General features: G+C 48.5%; 1 protein-coding gene across 1 annotated transcript in view; it reads left to right on the plus strand.

Annotated features, from left to right (window-relative positions):
• The window catches only part of LOC119310004 (chitin elicitor-binding protein-like), a gene marked incomplete at its 5' end in the record, with an annotated part of 2,750 nt that extends 721 nt beyond the window's left edge, over positions 1–2,029 (plus strand). The window contains 3 exons of the mRNA XM_037585877.1: positions 1,020–1,137; positions 1,287–1,477; positions 1,561–2,029. Coding sequence (XP_037441774.1) covers positions 1,020–1,137; positions 1,287–1,477; positions 1,561–1,694 — 443 coding nt within the window. The remainder of the gene's footprint in view (positions 1–1,019; positions 1,138–1,286; positions 1,478–1,560) is intronic.
• Positions 2,030–20,799: the final 18,770 nt, after the last annotated feature.

Raw genomic sequence — 20,799 nt, forward strand, 5'->3', positions numbered from 1 at the left:
CTCTTTTCTTGTTGCTAACTTGCCATTGCTCCAAGATTCAGCTTTTTTGCTATGCATTTTGCCTCCTCTTTTTTGTTGTTCAGTGATAAACCGTTAGGACATCTCTTCTTTTTGCGATAGTTTGCTACTCATGGTACATTGTGCTTGTGCGATATGTAGTTCTTTATTGTTGGTGGATCCAACAAATTATAGGATGCAATGGCAGTTGCTGATGTGAACCTGCATCTATCAAACATTTTCTGAACTCTTTTTAGGTTCTTTCTGCTGGTAAAAGTGGAGGGAGCCATGGAGATGCTTTGCCAACACAAAGTTGAAAGTTCTATCTCTTTTCTTGACCTTCTTTGACTCTTTGTAGATTGTAGTACGAGTAGTAGTACTTTTTCACAATGTCCCGAGGTTGCTTTTCAGATTGTTTGCCCTGAAAAGTTGTGCTTGTGATGGGCAAAAAGGGGGTTTTCTACCTTGCAAGTTGCAACACATATCATACCTCGGTTCAGATTAGAGTCTTGGATATGCTGCCACTTGAATCTGAAGTTATGAACAGTTAACATTTCTCGTATGTATGGTTGATTCCAGGAGGTCATACATCTTCTTTCTCCGAGGAAAACAATTGGACCAAAAGAATTGTAGTACTGCCTAGCCGGGTTACATGTTCGTAGCAGGACCAAATAATTCAGTCAAGAATCTGTCTGTCTTTTAATTTGCAAAGTCATTCGATATGTTCATACATATGCCACCTGGTTAATTTGGGTTCTCCGATTCATGACAATGCCCGTACATGTTGAGATGCTCGTTACAGTTTACTTTCTGCTCTTTATCTCTCTGAATTTGACTGAAGTGCTGTCATCAAGCTTAACCTGGCATAGTGTCATGAACATTGTAACGCTTCCGCAAGTTAATACTCTTCATATCATATACTTTTTGTTTGCGGGGGACATCGTATACCTTCGAATTGTACAGTTACTCATAAAGAGTTCAGTTTGGAAATTCTGGTTTAACATACCGTGATACTTGTGCAGCTTGCTCTTCTGCCATTAGCAACTCGGCCATCGACCGCAACCTCCGCGTCCCTAACGCGAGTTACATCCTGACGGCCAACAATTGCATCATGTGCGGCTGCAGCTCCACCACTTGGCAGTGAGTACTTCCGGGTCATTCCTACTAAATTATACTCCCTCCTTGTCCCAAGCTTGTCCCAGGGACAAGCTTCTCCGGACGGAGGGAGTACTCTACATGCTACAGAAGCTGACGAAATCTGAACTTGGCAATGCTCTGAAAATGTTCAGGCTGGACTGCCAGCCGACGCAAGGGTTGACACCCTCCTGCCCGGCGGCGAAATGCGGAGACCTGTTCCTCGGGAACACGTCGACGTCCGCCACCTCGACCTGCGAGAGCACGACGTGCTCCTACGCCGGCTACACGAACAGCACCTCGTTCACCATCCTCGCCAACCTCACCACCAGCTCCGTGTGCAACGGTGAGCGCTAGCCATTAGCTGTACATTGACATTGTTGTGTACAAATGCCATTGTCACTGACACCGGCTTGTTGGTTGTGGCAGCTGCTGGGATATCGCCGGCCGCGCAGCCGTCGCACTCCTCGGCGTCCAGATTGGAGTCGCCGGTGCGGTGGTCGGAGCTGATCGTCGGGCTTCATATCGCTCTGCTGTGCCTCGGGTTTCTGCGCCGTGATTGAGTAGCAATTCAGATTCTTGTCGCTGGACGTGTAGGTCGTAGTTCTTCTGTCTTGTGAGTAATTTGGGAGGCGCTGCGTGTGCGGCTTCGGTTTGCAGGATGTGTTGGAAGGCAGACGTGAGGGGAACACTCGTTCTGTGTTAGAAGGTACTCGTAGATCAGATCGGGGCAGATTTGTAGTGCCGAACAGTATTTCCACCGTTTTTTGGTTTTAGCCTGGTGTTATCACTCTATAAAATGGGGATAAATGGGGACCCTCTTTGTTTTAGGATTTCGCTACAAACCGAACTCCAGGCTTTTAACCATGACAAATCAAACGTGTTTTTAGGATGGCAATTCTTTTTAGCAAGCACGGCAATTCCTTCAGTTTTTGGCAATGATTTGCTATGCTTCTTAGAGGGAATTTTCATCCTTGTGTCAACTTAATTTGCCATTGAAAAAGCATTCGCTATGGATCCTTCGCGATTAAAGACAGATAAGAAATTAGATTGGGGGGAGATAAGTGGCTAGTCAATGCTAGACTCAGAGAACAATATCCAATATCCGGCTCTATATAATATTGTACGTCATGTTAAAAATATGAGTAAATTGCTATGAGATTTAATCTGAATAAACACAAAATAAATCATGACAGTAATAACAGAGATTGAATTAATCATGCGGACTAGCACAGTAGATGAACAGATCCAATCTAAGGCATAGACCAGAATCATGAATTCTACCACGTTCTCAAACAAGAGGGACATAATCACATACGGTGCAATGGGAGCAGAATTCATTGGCATTGGCGTTGTCGCCCACGTCGTTGAGGAAGAGGTTGACGAGGTCGGGAAGAAGCCATCGTTGCCAGCAGTCGGGCGAGTGCGCTCCCCGAAAACCTGATCGTCCCTCTCCCGTAAAGGATCACGATAGGAGCGTTCGGGAGGCCTGTTGTCCCTTCTCACGGTGCACGCCGAAATGAGTGATGGAGAAGACTTGCGTGGTGGCGCAATGATCTGAAACGATGCGAAACCATATGATGCGACGACGCCTAGGGTAGACGTCTGCCTGACTATATAATGCGGGCCGGGTAGGTCATGGGAGTAAACCCCACACCCAAGTCGCGATCCAAAAAAATCAGAACGATTCGGTAATTAACGCATCTGTTAATTTAATAACGCATTAATTTTTTCGAGCATAAAAAATATAGACAACGTGCATAGCTCTGTTCTCAACTCGGCTCATTCCCGAAACACAAGCGCGGCGCGACGAGGAGGACGAGTGCGCATGTAGGTCTCCTCTTCTCGTGCTCATACAAGTGTTAGAAGAGTTCACCTTATGAAGAGGTGCAACTCCCATTCAACTTCCAGGGTGGGACTAAACTTTAGTCTCACTCACACCACTCACGGCCATGCATGAATGTGTCGAGTTCTACGGTAGGGTGCGTCGACTGCAAATTTAAAATATTCCTACGCGTAGAACAACCAGGAACATGCTAAGGGAGATGGTTCACAGATCGTTACCACTAGACGCGCAGTGCCGTGCAGCGGGAGTAGAGTTGAGGCAGTGCGTCCCCGGAGTCATCTCCTCCTTGCCGGTCTCCCACGTAGTCGATCGGATCCCGCGAACAGGTTCCCGAAGCGGCGCAAGTGCACCGCCTCTAACGGTATCCGCGCGTGCAGGAGGAACGTCATGCGGCAGACTGCTAGGTCCGATCACACAACCGGCGGCGAGTGGAGGTGGCTAGTTGCAACACATGCAAAGCCCTAACGACGGCGCCGAAGCGATCAACCGAATAAGTGTGCCGCACCTCCACTATTTATAGGCATCCGTCGGGGGCTCGACACTTGGGCCTTGCACGGATCCTAAAGCCCAAAGTCTACTCGGTCGCGTTCCAAGTCCAGCTCGGATCACATCCGACCAGTGTCCTCCGAACCAACCTCGTAGGTTCCTTCCATTAAGCGCGCGACCCCTTAGGTTCAAGTCCGCTTGGTCACAGTTCGGATCACCTCCGACCTGCACGGTTGGTAGCGGCCTCTAGCAAGGCATGTCGACCACCAAGCAGACTATGAAGCTGGTTAGGCGAACATGTACAACGTGTCACACTTCTGTTCCCTTTGCCTCACGATATATGTTGTCAGGCTCAAGGCGAGACTGCCATCCTTGTGCTAGCCCGACCTCTTTCTCGTTCCAGTGATACCGACCACAAACTGGATTATCTCATAATCCTTGTCACATGGCCATGCTTATTCTGGTCGGATCACACGAGGGGCCCAGAGTATATCTCTCTTAATCAGAGGGGCAAATCCCATCTTGCTCGACCATGTCTCGCAGCATGGGACTGGACAAACCCGAAACCTACCTTTGTAACTACCTAGTCACGGAGTAGCGTTTAGTCGGCCCAAAGCAAGTCTGTCACCATCATGAGTACATGCGTCAGCTCAGGTCTTAGGACATAGAACGTATGTTGTACTAGAGACTCACAGATGCCATATCGCTCTGTCTCATAGTTGGGTCTCTCCGACTCGGACTTTATCTCGACTCGGATTCGACTACGTAGAATCCGACCAGATCCTTCCGAGTCCATATTATCCGGTTAGCATCCAATGCTCCACGGCTAGTGAGACCAAGCCATCGACCGTGTCATATGCTAGTCTAGTCGGCTGTGTTCCACACAACCCTTTCGACTAGGGATCTTTTAGGACAGTCATCATACAATGTATAGTCCCACAAACAAGTCACGTACTTGCTAATACACATCATTCATAATGTCTAAGGACTATCTTTATTCATAAACACATAGGAAATATCATCATACATGATTGCCTCTAGGGCATATCTCCAACAGAATGGGCCATGAGAATTTCAGATTTTTAGTTGGGCTTTGGGCCAAAGGCCTACTAACAAATCCCAACAATCCCTCACAAAATCTCATTGGCACATGTCATCATTTAGTTCCAAAACATTATTTATATACCGGTGTTAGTGGAGACTGTTAAGTTGAACTTTCACTTAGAACTTTATGCTACAGTAGACCACAACTTGAATAGTGGACTATGCCTTGAACTACAAATTTTCTGCGGGACTAGTTTCACACAAATTCTTGACCGATATTGGGCTGCCGCAAGGCTTTCCCGCGGGTGGAGCATATACGTCATACTCCGGGGCCTTTCATGAAATTTATTAGAGAACACCCAATTCTCAAACACTGCAACGTTTAACAGTCAAATTCATATAGGTATGTTCCTCAGGAGATGCTCTGCATGACAACATCTCTGTTTACTGAAATAAGCCACTAAGAACACATTAAGATAACTATCAACCTGCCATGCAGATCAGGAGAGTATTGCATCTTCACGGAGTGGGATAATTAATATTGGGATACTCTCCTCCCAGCTGACCAACAGCTTGTCTCCTACTTCTACTTCACGGGATCTCCGATCACTTAGAGTGGTTACCACCATGGACAACTCATACGGTGGATCTCAAACCCATCTCCATCGATGCATTATCTATCACATTACCTGATAAACCCTTTATGAAGGGATCTGCCAAGTTTTTCAACGTTTGGATATAATCCAACGTAATAACTCCGGAGTTCTTCAATTTTCTGACAAATTTTCATCTCCCCTTCACATGCCTCAAGGACTTAATATTATCCTTAGAACTGCTTATCTTGACGATCACAGTTTGATTATCACAGTTCATCGGGATAGGGGGTATTCGTTTTTCAATCATAGGTAAGTCCATCAAGAGCTGATAAAACCACTCTGCTTCGACAGTGGCAGTGTCTAATGTTGTGAGTTCTGCTTCCATAGTTGACCTCGTTAAGATGGCCTGCTTGCAAGACTTCCAGGAAACAGCGCCACCACCAAGTGTAAAAACATAACCACTTGTGGCCTTAATCTCATCAGCATCATGTGACGGCCTGGATTTGCCTTCTCTCTTTTTTTGGACTTTCTTTTGCATTTGCTTTGGATTTGGAGTTTTGAATCAATTCAAATGGACTTGAACACTTGGGCCTACCCTTGATTTTCACCCAAGTGATCCATCCACATCTAACTCACCTTTCCTTCTCTGAAAAACTCCAACAAAAGCCCAAGGAATATTTTTCATAAAAGAAAAGTATTCATTTTCTTCCCTGAAAATCACTTCACAGAAGTATGCTCCAAAGCAACCACTAGTTTTCTTGCTCCAAAAATCCTGAATAAATTCACAAATATTCTTTGAACCCTAGGGCATCTTCCTCAGCAAAAATATTGCATAACTTTTTGGAATATTTTTGCTACAGAAAATCATTTCTGTTCTAGACAAAATGATCACTTTGCATAGCAAGTATATTTTTGCTTGATCTTTTGGGGCTGATATTTTCTGAGCTTGATTACCCTCCTAAGATATTGCTAAACCCCAAAGCACAGCCTTTAGTTCTCACTAAATTTTTCTCAGTGAAGCTCACAAGTTTCCGTCCAGAAACTTGCCAGGAAGAAAGCCACTCCCGCAGTTCACCTATGACCCAGCCAACCTTGCAAAACAACCAAAACCACTAAGGACTACCTGCCAGACATGGTGTTTGCGCTTAGCTCAGCCTGATGCCAAAGTTCACGCGGTGACCACGTTTGTCCAAGGGGGTTGGTGAGGGAGTCCTGCATTAGGGGGTATTCGGACAGCCGGACTATACACTTTGGTCGGACTGTTGGACTATGAAGATACAAGATTGAAGAATTCGTCCCGTGTCCGGATGGGACTCTCCTTTGCGTAGAAGGCAAGCTTGGCGATTCGGATATGTAGATCTCCTTCTCTGTAACCGACTCTGTGTAACCCTAGCCCCCTCTGGTGTCTATATAAACCGGAGGGTTTAGTCCGTAGGACAACAACAATCATAATCATAGGCTAGCTTGTAGGGTTTAGCCTCTACGATCTCGTGGTAAATCAACTCTTGTAATACTCATATCATCAAGATCAATCAAGCAGGAAGTAGGGTATTACCTCCATCGAGAGGGCCCGAACCTGGGTAAACATCATGTCCCTCACCTCCTGTTACCATTAGTCTTAGACGCACAGTTCGGGACCCCCTACCCGAGATCCGCCGGCTTTGACACCGACATTGGTGCTTTCATTGAGAGTTCCACTGTGTCGTCGTGATAAGGCTTGATGGCTTCTTCAATCATCTCAATGACGCAGTCCAGGGGGAGGTTTTCCTTCCCGGACAGATCTTCGTATTCGGCGGCTTCGTACTGCAGGCCAATCCGCTTGGCCATCTGGAGCAGATCGATAGCTATGCCCCTGGCCATTAGGTCAAGTTTGGAAGCTTGAACTACACTACCGACATCCGCGGAGACTTGATCTTCAATGGATTCGAGCCCGTGTCAGGTGTGCCTAATAGTCCCGACAAGCATGACTTAGATTTGCCATCGGACATTATTCGGGGGATCGCGCCTGTGGCTGCCCCGGGAATCAATTCGGAGCAGATCGCGCCATCCGAGGACGGGTGGATGGACCCCGCCACGGTGGTCGCACACTCATCGGCCTTAAAGCCGAATACTGATCCCACCTCTTATGAGGTCAGTATCATCGGATCCTCAGACTCGTCTCCGGCTGCAGGATCCAAACCGCGTACGCCCACGCCTATCGAATCCGATTGGGCACCGGTTATGGAGTTCACCTCCGCGGACATCTTTCGGCACTCGCCCTTGGGTGATGTGCTAAATTCATTAAAATCTCTCTCTTTGTCAGGAGACTCTTGGCCGAACTATGTCCGGCTCGAGTGGGAAGCGGACAATGAAGAAATTCATTCCCCACCCACCACCCACTTAATAGCCACTGTCGATGACTTAACCGGCGTGCTTGACTTCAGCTCCGAAGACATCAACGGTATGGACGACGATGCAGGAGAAGAACAGGAACCACCGCCTATAGGGCGCTGGATAGCTACCTCATCATACGATGTATATATGGTAGATACACCCAAAGAAAACAATAGCGAGGAACGGAAGGAAGCAACGAAGGATAATCCCCTCGATAAGCCACCAAAGTGACGCCGTAGGCGCCGCTCTAAATCCCGCCATAGTAAAAACAACGCAAGAAGGAATAATACCTCGGTCGACTCCAAAGGAAACAACGACCCCATGGACCCAGCGATGGAGCGGGACGAGCCAGGGGACGGTGAACACAGTCCGGAGCCGACGTCAGATGACGCCGATCCCGGGGGTAAAATTAATCAACCTGTCTCCGGAAAGGAAAACAGTCCGGACAATGATGCACTCATCATCCCAGGAAAAAACTTGGAACAAGAGAACCTCCATCGAAGGCTTATTGCCACCGCGAGGAGCTTGAAAAAGCAGAAGCAAAGGCTTAAAGCCGCGCAGGACACGCTCAACCGCAGGTGGAACAAAGTGCTCGACACTGAAGAAAAATATGGCGATGATCGCCACACAAAGAGCTACCCAAAGCGCAAGCTGCTGCCCGAATTCGACGATGAGGCCATAGAGCCCATCCCGCCGAAGAATAATACGGCCGATCAGCCGGACCGACCACCCTGTGGGCGTGACAGGGCAGCTAATGATGCTGCACACAAGTCAACACACGATTTACGTGAGCTCCTGAATAAAAAAGGCGGTGTGGCCAAGTCCATCTATGGATCTAGAAAGCATGCTCCGGCGCAGGATCACAGCCATCAAAACGATCGTACCGATCGAATACCAGCTCGGAATCAACACCGAACACAACAACCGTCGACAACATGCCATGACACATCCAAATATAGGGGTGCCGCGCACCCCCTGTGTTTCACCGATGAGGTGCTGGATCATGAATTTCCAAAGGGATTTAAACCCGTGAATATAGAGGCATACGACGGAACAACAGACCCTGGGGTCTGGATTGAGGACTTTATCCTTCATATCCACATGGCTCGCGGAGACGATCTCCACGCCATTAAATACTTACCCCTCAAGTTGAAAGGACCAGTTCGGCACTGGTTGAAAAGCCTCCCCGAAAACTCAATTGGAAGTTGGGAGGAACTTGAGGATGCTTTCAGGGCCAACTTTCAAGGGACCTATGTCCGACCTCCGGATGCAGACAGTCTAAGTCACATAATCCAACAACCCGGAGAGTCAGCCCGTAAGCTTTGGAACAGATTTCTCACTAAGAAGAATCAAATAGTCGATTGTCCAGATGCCGAAGCCTTAGCGGCTTTCAAGCATAGTATCCGAGACGAATGGCTCGCCAAACACCTTGGCCAAGAAAAGCCGAGGACAATGGTAGCCCTAACCAGCCTTATGACCCGCTTTTGCGCGGGCGAGGACAGCTGGTTGGCCCGTAGCGGCACCAGCGACCCAGACACATCCGAAGTAAGGGATGGCAACGGGAAGTCGTGACGCAATAAAAACAAGCATCGAAACAATGAAGATAGCCCAGATAATACGACGGTCAACGCCGGATTCAGGGGCTCTCGACCCGATCAATGGAAGAAGCCATTTAAAGGCATTAGAGACGGACCATCCAGCCTAAATAAGATTCTAGACAAGCTATGTCAGATTCATGGCACGCCCGAAAAACCTGCAAACCGCATCCACAAAGAGTGCTGGGTTTTCAAGTAGGCTGGCAAGCTAAATGCCGAACACAAGGGGAGGGAGACACCAAGTGAAGACAAGGATGAGCCTCGCCAGCCGAACACTGGAGGACAGAAAAATTTCCCACCAACAGTCAAAACAGTGAATATGATTTACGCAACTCACATTCCAAAGAGAAGGCACAAAAGTGCACTCCGCGATGTATACGTTGTAGAGCCCGTTGCCCCCAAATTCAATCCCTGGTCGGCCTGCTCGATCACCTTTTATCACAGGGATCACCCGACTAGTATCTGGCATGGAGGATCGGTTGCCTTGGTGCTCGACCCAATAATTGATGGATACCATCTCACTCGAGTCCTTATGGACGGCGGCAGTAGTCTTAACCTAATATATCAGGATACTATCCGCAAAATGGGGATAGACCCGTCAAGAATCAGCCAAAGCAATACTACCTTTAAAGGAGTAATACCAGGCGCCGAGGCTCGCTGCACGGGCTCTCTAGTACTAGAGGTTGTATTCGGTTCTCCCGACAACTTCAGAAGCGAAGAGCTAATCTTTGACATCGCTCCATTCTGAAGCGGCTATCACACACTACTAGGGAGAATGGCCTTCGCTCGCTTTAATGCAGTACCACACTACGCCTATCTTAAACTTAAGATGCTCGGTCCATGCGGCGTCATTACAGTTAGCGGAAATACAGAGCATTCCTTACATGCGGAAGAACATGTGGCGGCTCTAATAGCCGAACACTGAGCGGCCTCTCCAACCAGAATAAATGGTCGGTCATCAGGACCACGGACACGGTTAGACGAGTCTGGTGCCCCACCAGATGTAACAGCTCAGATGAACCTGAGCCTGGGATTGATAGATATACCCCCATAGGTGGTGCTAGAGGCTGCTCACAAAAATAAAGAAGCCCATAGTTCGGCTTGCCCTTATTAATACAACAACATATTACATTTTCATGGTTCGTTCAGATTAACCAACTCTTCGCACGAAGTCTTTCACCTGGGGTTTTCCTTTTTTAAGATAATCATCGTGCTACACCCTTCCAGAATACGGCACAACGGAGATAAAGGCGCAGACGTGCAAGAGGGCCCAACTCAAATGTTTCTTTTTAGATTAAGACCCTGCGTAAACCTTTTTTACTATCTCTTATTGCTTCATACCCTCTGGATACTTAACATAACTGAGAGGGATGCTGGCGTTCTTGACATTTCGTCACGCCAGACTAATGCATGTATCTGGAAACACAAGGCTCATTATCGAGGGCGTTACTCAGCCCAGTATATGTCATAAAGTCCAAATACCTTAGGGAGTGTTCGGCGTCGCGAGTTTGGCTTTATATGCATCAGCTCCGAATCATGTCTTTGGTCAAATGTTGGGTTTGCCCGGCTCCCGTGTTTTGCTACCTGGCGTTCCGCTCTATCGGCTAAGGCGGCACCGGGAGAACTACTGCGATTGTGCCCTGGTTCATCTGGGTGAGCACCTCAGTAGAGAAAGCCGAAAACTGACTATCATGATAAAGCAAGAGACTAGTCAACCACTCGATGACCCAGCGGAATCTTCGCGATTCCTCTGCATTAGTGAAGGACCGGTTTCCTGGTCACGTATGTATGCGCATCGTATTTAGATGAATGCGAATGTACCAGGGGCTATATAGTAGCCCCGCCGTCAAACTCCTATGGCTAAGTGAAAGTGTTAAAGCTATATAGTCCGATTGCCTTTATTGCGCTATCACCTCCTTCATGTACCAAGACGTTGGATCAAGTGTGACTACGCATTTTTTTCTGAACACCCCCACATTATATGCGTGGGGGCGAAAGCCGGCGACTACTAACTTTCAGGTTATATACATACATACATAAATGGCGTACAGGAGGCACTATAATACTTTCAGGCAAAATTATAAAAATAGCCTTACAATCAAAATCGAATTGTTTTTACAATAGAGATATATGTCACTCGAACATGGTACTCTTCGAGCACTGAGCCTCTATTAAGCGGGCACCTTCTAGGACTTCTTCAAAATAGTGCTCGGCCGGGTCCTGGCCTCCCGCCGGACCCTGGGTTGCAACAGTGGTGGCTTCCATCCCTGCCCAATATGTTTTAACATGGGCAAGATCCATCTGCGCACCCTCTATGCACGCCGACCTCTTGACAGCGTTGATATGTGACACAACACCAAGGAATTGTTGCACTAAACCAAAATAACTGTCCGTCCTTGGTCCCTTCGGCCAAAGATGATCCACGATAGACCTCATGGCAAGCCCAGATAACCTATGGAGCTCGGCCCACTCGGCCATTCGTTCGTTTAACAGCAGCGGACACTTTGGAGCACTGAACTACGACCGGAACAGTCATTCTGCCTCATGACCTTTCTGATCTTTGAAATATTCAGTCGCATCAGTTGGACTCTTGGCCAAGCCTAGGTACGCGTCCTCAGCACTCCATAATTGATCCAGAGGGGCATACTTCGGATCTCTGAACTTCGTCCGCAACAAAAAGGGTTGCCAGCCGTGATATCTCCGGCTTGACGAAACTCCTCCCTTGCCGCTCAGATCTCAGAGCGAGTCTCCTTAGCTGTTTCCAAGGCCTTCTTCAGGTCAGCCGCTTTCGCTTGGTTTTCCTTTTCAAGGAGCTCATATTGGTCGGCGGCCTCCTTCAGCTCAGGAGCCATCTTGGCTATTTTATCTTTGCTCTGGCGATGAGCAGCCTGTTCGGCTCTCAACTCCTCGACCGCCTTTAGGGAGGCCGCATCACTTATCCTGGCTTGCTCCTTGGCTCGAGCAAGCTCCGCCTAAAGGGTCTCCACGGCAACAGCTCCATCTGCAGTCATAACATATTATAGATACTAGCATCATGCTCCTCTTAATATTCACTGACAATCCGAAGATACATACCCTGTGCCTCGTCAAGCCGTGTGTTCACAAGCACGATGTCGGCATCTGCCACGTCAAGCTGCTGCTTCAGTTCGGCAAAATCAGCAGTCCGGTCAGCCGCCGAACCATCAGCCGCCTGCACAAAACAAAGTGCGATCATTACCTGGGATTATGATCCTCTGTTTGCCACCTCTGGATGGCAACCAGAGTCTCAGGGGCTACTATCTATATGGAGCACACCTAGCATGTGCGGTACAGCCGAAAATATATACATTACTATGTGTACCTCAAAGCCTTTGAGAAGGCTCATAAAAGCTACACTTAGCCCGCTATTGGCGGAAGAAATCCTCTCACACATTGTACCCATTAAGGTACGATGCGCCTCTGAGATAGTCGCTTGCTCTAGAAGACCCGTCAGTGTGTCTGGCTATGTGCCGGACAGCCCCAGACTCTTCCTATTGCTCTCCTTGAGAGTCTAATACTCTGGGCTTCGGGCGGCCGAAGTGTTAACTTCTGGCCTTGGCGGATCAGGAGAAATCCTCCATGACGATACCTCGGGGTCGTCTGCCCCATGGTGCGGAGAGGCAGGAGGAGGCGTTTCGTTCTCCATCATCTCCGGAAGAAGATCCCCTGAAGACGAGCTCAGTTGAGAAGGGCTACGGGCCGGACTGCAAGGGACAGGCCTCGGTTGTTATTCTTAGAGATAATCCAGGGTATATTCACCAAAGTAATTTTGATTCACTTACAGCTCGGTGGAGGGCTGGCCCTCTTGCGGGCACTATGCGGTGAGGACGCCCTCCGGGGCAGGGCCTCCTGGCAAAGGTTTCCTCTCGCTTGGAAACCTCCGTCTCCAAGTCTTCAGAGGTGACCCTTTTCTTCCTGTGGGGGGAGGCGATGTTTGACTCACCTCCCCGATCCTCCTCCTTCTCGGAGACATCAATTCCCCCGGTCTGGATGTATAATGCATGAAGCCCTCTCTCGGCTTCTCTATCCCTCCCCTCATCTTCTCCTGATGGCATCTGATACGGTGCGCGCTGAAGCATCCTGGTTAACAAGGGATCCGGCGAACCTTCGGGATGAGGGGCCGAACACCTGATCCTTTCTGCCTTTCTTAGCCAATCCTGGCCATGGGTAGTTTTCAGAATAAATGTTATGATAAAACATAAAACAACATGTTCGGTTGCGGGGATACTTACTTGGGTATCCGGACGATGGCAGTCCAAGCCCACATCCTCGGTGGTGTCCGGACACTTTATTCGTGATCCGAAAAATAACCGATACATCCCTACGAGCGTCATGCCGAAGAAGTGCTGAATGGTTCGCGGTCCTTCCGGATTGAACTCCCACATCCGGAGAGGTCGACGCTTGCACGGCAGGACCCGACGGACTAGCATTACTTGAATTATTTTGATGAGGCTGACATCCCTCTCGAGAAGATCCCGAATGCGGATTTGCAATGTAGGTAGGTCATTAGCAGGCCCCCAGTCCAGTCCCTTGTTGGCCCATGATGCTAGTTGAGGCGGAGGACCCGAGCGGAAGGCAGGGGCAGCCGCCCACTTTGTGCCATGGGGAGCTGTGATGTAGAACCACTCTCGTTGCCATAAGTCGGACACCTCCGGGAAGGAACCCTTGGGCCATGGGGCATTTATGCCTTTGCTTATTATAGCACCTCCACACTCCGGGTGTCGCCCATCAATCATCGTCGGCCTTACATTGAAGGTCTTGAGCCATAGGCCAAAGTGTGGGGTGACGTGGAGGAAGGCTTCACACACGACGATGAACGACGAGATGTGAAGGACGGAATCCGGAGCCAGATCATGGAAATCTAGCCTGTAATAGAACATGAGCCCCCTAACAAAGGGATCCATACTAAAGCCTAACCCTCAGAGGAAGTGGGAAACAAATACGACACTTTCGTTGGGATTGGGAGTGGGGATAACCTGCCCTTGAGCAGGCAGCCTATGCAGGATGTCAGCGGTCAGATACCTGGCCTCCGTGAGCTTCTTGATGTCCTCCTCTGTGACAGAGGAAGCCATCCAACGGCCTTGAAGGTTGGATCCAGACATGATTGAAGGTCCGAAGCGCTTAAGCCCGAGCCTTGGGTATTGGAACTCGAGGTGGGGGAAGGAGAGGAGCGAGCGTGGGTGTAAAAAGATAAGACCTTCGCCCCTTAATAAAGGGGGTAAATATCAAGCGTCCCCCGCGTGACCGTTTGGAACTTGCCTAAAATCGAGGAGTCATGTTAACAAACGTGGTTGGGTTACCCACACCTGTATTGATGAGAATCCCGCAATAAGGGGACACAATCTCTACTTCGACAAGACGTGCCAAAGAAACCGCCTCGCAATATGTGCAGTAGCTGGTTGTGGAAAATGGTTCGAATAATGACCGGGCCGTGTCATGATGTTACACTACGAAAAGTTGTCAGCAGATTAGATTTGTGGAATATTGTTCTCTCTACGGTGGTATGTGGAATTTGTTTTGCAGAGCCGGACACGACTCTGGTGTTCAAAATCTTCTATGGAGTATTCGGAGGAGGAACCCGCCTTGCAATGCCGAAGACAATCTGTGCGCTGGACTCATCGTCATTGAAGCCTGATTCAGGGGCTACTAAGGGAGTCCTGGATTAGGGGGTATTCGAACAACCGGACTATACACTTTGGACAGACTGTTGGACTATGAAGATACAAGATTGAAGACTTTGTCCCGTGTCCGGATGGGACTCTCCTTTGCGTGGAAGGCAAGCTTGGCGATTCGGATATGTAGATCTCCTTCTCTATAACCGACTCTGTGTAACCCTAGCCCCCTCCGGTGTCTATATAAACCGGAGGGTTTAGTCCGTAGGACAACAACAATCATAATCATAGGCTAGCTTCTAGGGTTTAGCCTCTACGATCTCGTGGTAGATCATCTCTTGTAATACTCATATCATCAAGATCAATCAAGCAGGAAGTAGGGTATTACCTCCATCGAGAGGGCCCGAACCTGGGTAAACATCATGTCCCCTGCCTCCTGTTATCATTAGTCTTAGACGCACAGTTCGGGACCCCTACCCAAGATCCGCCGGTTTTGACACTGACAGTTGGCATGCGGCCGACGCGCTCTGCGGTGCGCCAGCGCCTCTGTTGCGCGCGTGCTCGCTGCATCGGCCGCCACACCTTGCCAAATCATGCCCCCATCCTCGTTTGCACCTCATTAACTCCACCCTAGCGCTCGCCGATGCCGGAGCTCGCCGCAGTGAGCAAGGGCACGGCGCGGCCAAGGCAACAGTGCGCTTGTGCCCCTGTGCTCGTCGCGTACCGCGCTCCTGTGCTCGTCGCAGCTCGTCTACAGCCCCCGCGTGATCTCCGACGTCTTCTAAACCTCTCACTGACGCCATTCGTCGCCGGGCGAGACTCCAGATAGCTCCGGCGAGCTCTCGATCCGCGACTCGGCCTCGCCTATAAATAGAGCTCCCCCGAGCTCGTTTCTCTCCGCACACACACTCAGCACACCTCCACACCACCGTAAGAAGCTGCAGCCCGTTCGGGCAGACCTCTTGTCGCCGTCTCCGCCCCGAGCTTGATGGCGATCCCCTCTGCCCCCTTCCTCTCTAGAGCCACTCAAGCTCCACTGACCACTCCGGCATGTTCGTGGTGGTCCACTGGTGCGTGCTAGTGTTGTTGGAGCTGCTAGACTGGCCCTACTTCGCTGTAACTGCCATCTCCGACGAGCTCCGCCCGCCGCAGCTGCTGGAGAGCTCTGTTCCGACCCCGTCCGGCCACCCCTAGCCACGTTACGGGTACGGGCAGGTGCGCCTCGATCTCCTCTTCAATCCTATCCTCTCAGATCTCGTCGTCGGGCATTCCTCGCCGACGAAAGCGTCGTCGCCGCACGTGCCCGCCTCTGCTTCTCTCCCCCTCCCCCTCCGGCCTGACCGCTGAGGCCTGCTATCAGCCACTCAGGCCGTGGCCAAAGCTGTATGAGTGGCGACGCCCAGCCGGTTTACGCCTTCGACGTCACCCCTCCCCCCTTCTGGTTTTTATTTTAATTCAAATTTAGTTCAAATTTGACCAGAACTTTGACTAGCTGTAACTTTTATTCTACAAGTCCAAATGAGTTGATTCTTTTTGCATTCTGTTCTTAATGGAAAATCCTAGCAGCACACCCAAGATGGGATTTTTCTCTGTTGTCTAGAATTTCTGGTAATTTTCAGAAGTGTTCTTGATATTTTCTTTTGGTCATTTGATTTATTTTCAGAAGGTGGAGCTTGTCTTGAAGGCATCCAGGAGGAGTGTGAAGCTCTTCTGCACTAAGACAAGCCACAACAACATTGTCATGGTGTCTTTGCAATATCGAGGATTTTCTACTTGAATTTATATGATATTCATTGCATATAGTATTAAAATAAATAATGCTTGTGTTATTTAGTTTGTGATGATCAAAATGCTTAGTTAATAGAAATGAATGCTTGAACTAGTGAGATGTAGCTTGAGTAGTTGAACTAAGTAAGTTTGTCATGACTATGATGTTATGATCATCGGTATTATTTTTCCTATATGCATAATGAGTTTTATTTGATAAATGCCAACTTAAGTGATGAGTATAAATAACTAGTAAGTAAGAACCAAAAATGTTGAAAGTTGAGTTTGTGCAAGTAGAACTTTGAATAAGGCTGATCTGTTGTTTCTAAGTGATATGTGATGCATGATATATGGTTGCATAATCATGGCATATAGTGACTCGAGCATTTTTTTTCAAGTTAAACCTGATGATAATTGAACTTGAACATGAAGTTTGTCGGGTCATGGTGCCACTAAATCGGGCTGCCAAGTGCAACCACATTTTCCTTAGTATGGGGAGGTCGTTAATTGTTCCATTGTCATGCCTTTTGTCGGTGCCTCCAACAAGGGAAGGTTATGGGCGTGCGTTACCCTGGCCCGGTAAGCAGACATAACCTTGTGGACCTGTTGTTGTTATGGTACCTTGTCCCCGTTTGGGACCGTTTATTTGCCACGACGGTGACTGTTTTGCCTTTGGTAGGCTAGGTCACCCATGACTAATCCAGTGGGGAGTTGGTCGGAGTGGTCGTAAGAGTGTCATGGCAATGAGAGAGTTCTGTCGAAATGTCGTTGGTCCACCCGAATGGTAGTGCGAGGCCATGGGTTCCGTGGTGTGGGTAAAGTGCGCTACCTCTGCAGAGTGTATTAATCTATCGATAGCCACGCCCACGGATAAGGGCCCAGTTCGTAAGTAAGTCACACCATGGATCAACTTTCATAAATAAATCTTGCACACTAAGTTATTTGCATTGCACTAGTCGAATCATGATTATGTCCGTGAGACTGACTGTTGTGGTATCACTTGTGATCCGGAAGTGGTCACTGTTTGGTTACGAGGTAACCCGTTGAACCAAGTATGGTTCTGTTCGTGATCCGTCGTGATCACTGTTCGGTTACGAGGCAACCTACTGGTAAGAGAGAGTCCGAGTGACTCAATGCACAAGTTTGGTTTCATTGCATGAGTAGCATGTTGTTGTTTGCATTTAACTTGATTAAATGTCATGATATTGTTTGTAATTATGTTCTGTTTGCTGTGAGCTTGCAAGTACATTCAATGTACTGACCTAGCGTGTTATGCCAGATTTCAGGAAAGTCTAACTGGATCGGAGTGCTGCCGTGTCTAGATCGTGTCCACATTGGTGTCCCTGTGCTATGGAGTCCCGCTACGTCGTTGTTTCGCTGCCGTGTAGATGTCGTGCTCGAGGCCCCTTTATGTTCACTAAATAATGTACATATTGTTTAGTCACGCTGAGTGTGCCGCTTGGCCTCACTACTTGATGTAATGTCACACTATGCTTCCGCTAGTTTCAATAAAGCGGTGATTTATGTACCAAAATGTTGTGCATTGCCAGAAGACATGATCTCTGGGTTGGTAATGCAAGGTTAACCGGTCGCTCTGAGCCGGGGTGCCACAACGCTTGGTATCAGAGCCAAGCTAACTATAGGGCACCCTAGACCCCGACACGCGAAGTAAACATTAGTGAGTTTGCTAATTGAGTGTCGTTAGTATTTGCATCTCGATGCTGAATTGCATGCATTAGACTTATTATTATTTCTAACCGGTTAATGGTTGTGAGAGTAGATGGCTCCAGTGTTGTATCCGTGTCAGTTGCAATTGATGCCCTACACTTCTCCACATCTCCTTTGTAGCATGTGGCGTCGACTGTACCCTCACGGTGACGACCCAACATATTAGGTGTACCGAGAGCATCTAGCCGACTCCGTGTATGAGTATCACACCGTGGTTACTCTACACACCAGTCCGTCAGTAGGTTCTTGCACTTGTACCTCTCGGAGCGGTTATGCATCCACCGTCGCTCAGGCCGTCCAGTATGCTGCATTCGAGATTCTTGTTGAGTTACGCTATCCTGAGGCCCGGATGCAGAACCACCCAGGTTTTTGTTTCTACCCATCTTTGCACGATAATGGTCGTGTTCGCTTTCATTCTGTTGATCCGGCGTCTAATAGTGACACTAGCCACCTTTCTCGATATATCACTGCTAGTTATCTTCTGATTCACGAGTTGGCTCGAGAGCTTAATCGTGCTCGTTCTGCTTTAGCCGCCGCTAGATCCTACCCTACTCCACCTTCTATGGGATTTACTCCTTATATTGTGCCCAGTTCTAGCTCGCCTATTTCTCCGGTTACTCCCCCGAGTAACTCGGGCACCTCGATTATGAACCCACACAGTGCACCTGTTGAGTGGGCATCTCTTCTTGGTACCCCCGCAGCTCCCATGATCCCTTCTCATCCCGCGCCTACCCCTGAGGGAGAGCCCTTGAGGCAGTGTCATCATGTTACCTTTAACCCGGAGGTTACGGTTGGCGTCATCAGTTCAGGATCTGGGTCTGACTCAGGAGAGGATCTGGCAGCACCGGTAGAGTCCTAGAGCGTCTGAGTATCTGCAGTGGTCATGTGATGTACGGATGTAGTTGTTTGAGCCATGTTGTATCATTGCATGTATGCAAGTAGTCGCACCCATCATGATGTCTACCTTTCATGTATGAGTCTATGTATAATTATGTTGGAACTTTGTATTCGATCGCTGTGTTTCTCGGTTCGTTCGTTTTGCTTTTTTCGGGTTTGTCACTGGCTTTTCTTCCCATGATTGGATGTTTCTCATCGCGGTTGCTCTTATTGGAAAAAATAAACAGTAGGATGACGCGGGGAGGCAGCAGCACGTTGGCTTGTGAGAATGTCCCTGTTCGTCACTCAGCAAGACAAGTAGGACACACCCCCGAGTCGTATTCGCAACCACCGCCTCCACCGCCAAATACACCCTCCACTGAACAAATTATGCGCATGTTTGAGGAAAGAAGGAATAATGATCTGATTAAACTGTTAAAAAGTGTGCCGGCTATGGCTGGGCCGAATGGGAATAAAAATGGCCATCACTCCAAGCTGTCAGATTTTCGAAGGACTAAGCCTCCCAGTTTCAGTCAAGTGGTTGACCCTTTGGAAGCAGATGATTGGTTGCAAACTATTGAGAAGAAACTTGAGATTGCTCGCACCGACGAAGCTGACAAGGTTCCATTCGCTACCCACTATCTTGAAGGAGCCGCCGCTATACGGTGGGATAATGCTAAAGCTCTATGGCCCGCGGGAGAAGAAATTACGTGGACTGATTTCAAGGACCAATTTCTCAAGTATCATATTCCAGCTGGTGTCATGAAGGTCAAGCAACGCGAATTTCTTGGTCTCACTCAAGGAAGTCTGTTAGTAAGCAAATATTTTCACAAGTTCAACCATCTGGCCCATTATTCCCCCTATGATGTGGCCACGGAAGAAAGGAAGATCGACAGGTTCCTTGGAGGATTAAATCAACACCTCATGAGTGCTCTCTGCATGCTTGACTTTCCAGATTTTCAGTCTCTGGTGAACAAGGTCCTCATTGCAGAAAGAGAGTACAAGCTCATGCAAGACAACTGACCTGCAAATAATGACCACAAGCGTCAATTCGAGCCAAAGAAGGACGAACAACCCATACAGAAGGCCCATACCTGGCAACAGACTCAAGTGGAGTACAAACCAAATTGGCAGCAAAATGTGAACAAGACCACTACTCAAGTCAAGAATGTCGTGACCAGCCCAGTGCACGAGGAGCGTCAGCACAACAACGCCTGTTCTAATTGTGGCCAGACCAGACATTATGCCAGGAAGTGTACCAAGAAGTCAAATGCCCCGTTCCAGCCGCAAGTCAATCATATGGGGCCATATCATACCCGGAAGATCGTCCAAGGGCAAGTTTATAACATCTCCGCAGATGAAGCCCTGGAAAACCCCGAAGTCGTCATTGGTATGTTTCTTGTTAATAACATATCTACAATAATTTATTTGACTCTGGGGCTTCCCACTCTTTTATTTCTCGGAGTTTTGTTGCCCAAAACAAATTTCCTTGCTCGCTTTTGGGAAAAGGTATGCTGGTTCAATCCCCGGTATCCATGCTCAAAAGTCATCTGGTCTGCAAAAAATTGGAAATGGATATCAAGGTGGTCCATTTTCCAACCACTTTGATAGTCATTGAGTCTACCAAGCTGGATGTTATTTTGGGAATGAACTGGTTGACTCAATATCAAGTATGCATAAATTGTGCGACCTGCGAAGTCACTCTGACAAATCAGGAAGGGCAATCC

Source organism: Triticum dicoccoides, chromosome 5B (assembly GCF_002162155.2).
Source record: "Triticum dicoccoides isolate Atlit2015 ecotype Zavitan chromosome 5B, WEW_v2.0, whole genome shotgun sequence".
NCBI lineage: Eukaryota > Viridiplantae > Streptophyta > Magnoliopsida > Poales > Poaceae > Triticum > Triticum dicoccoides.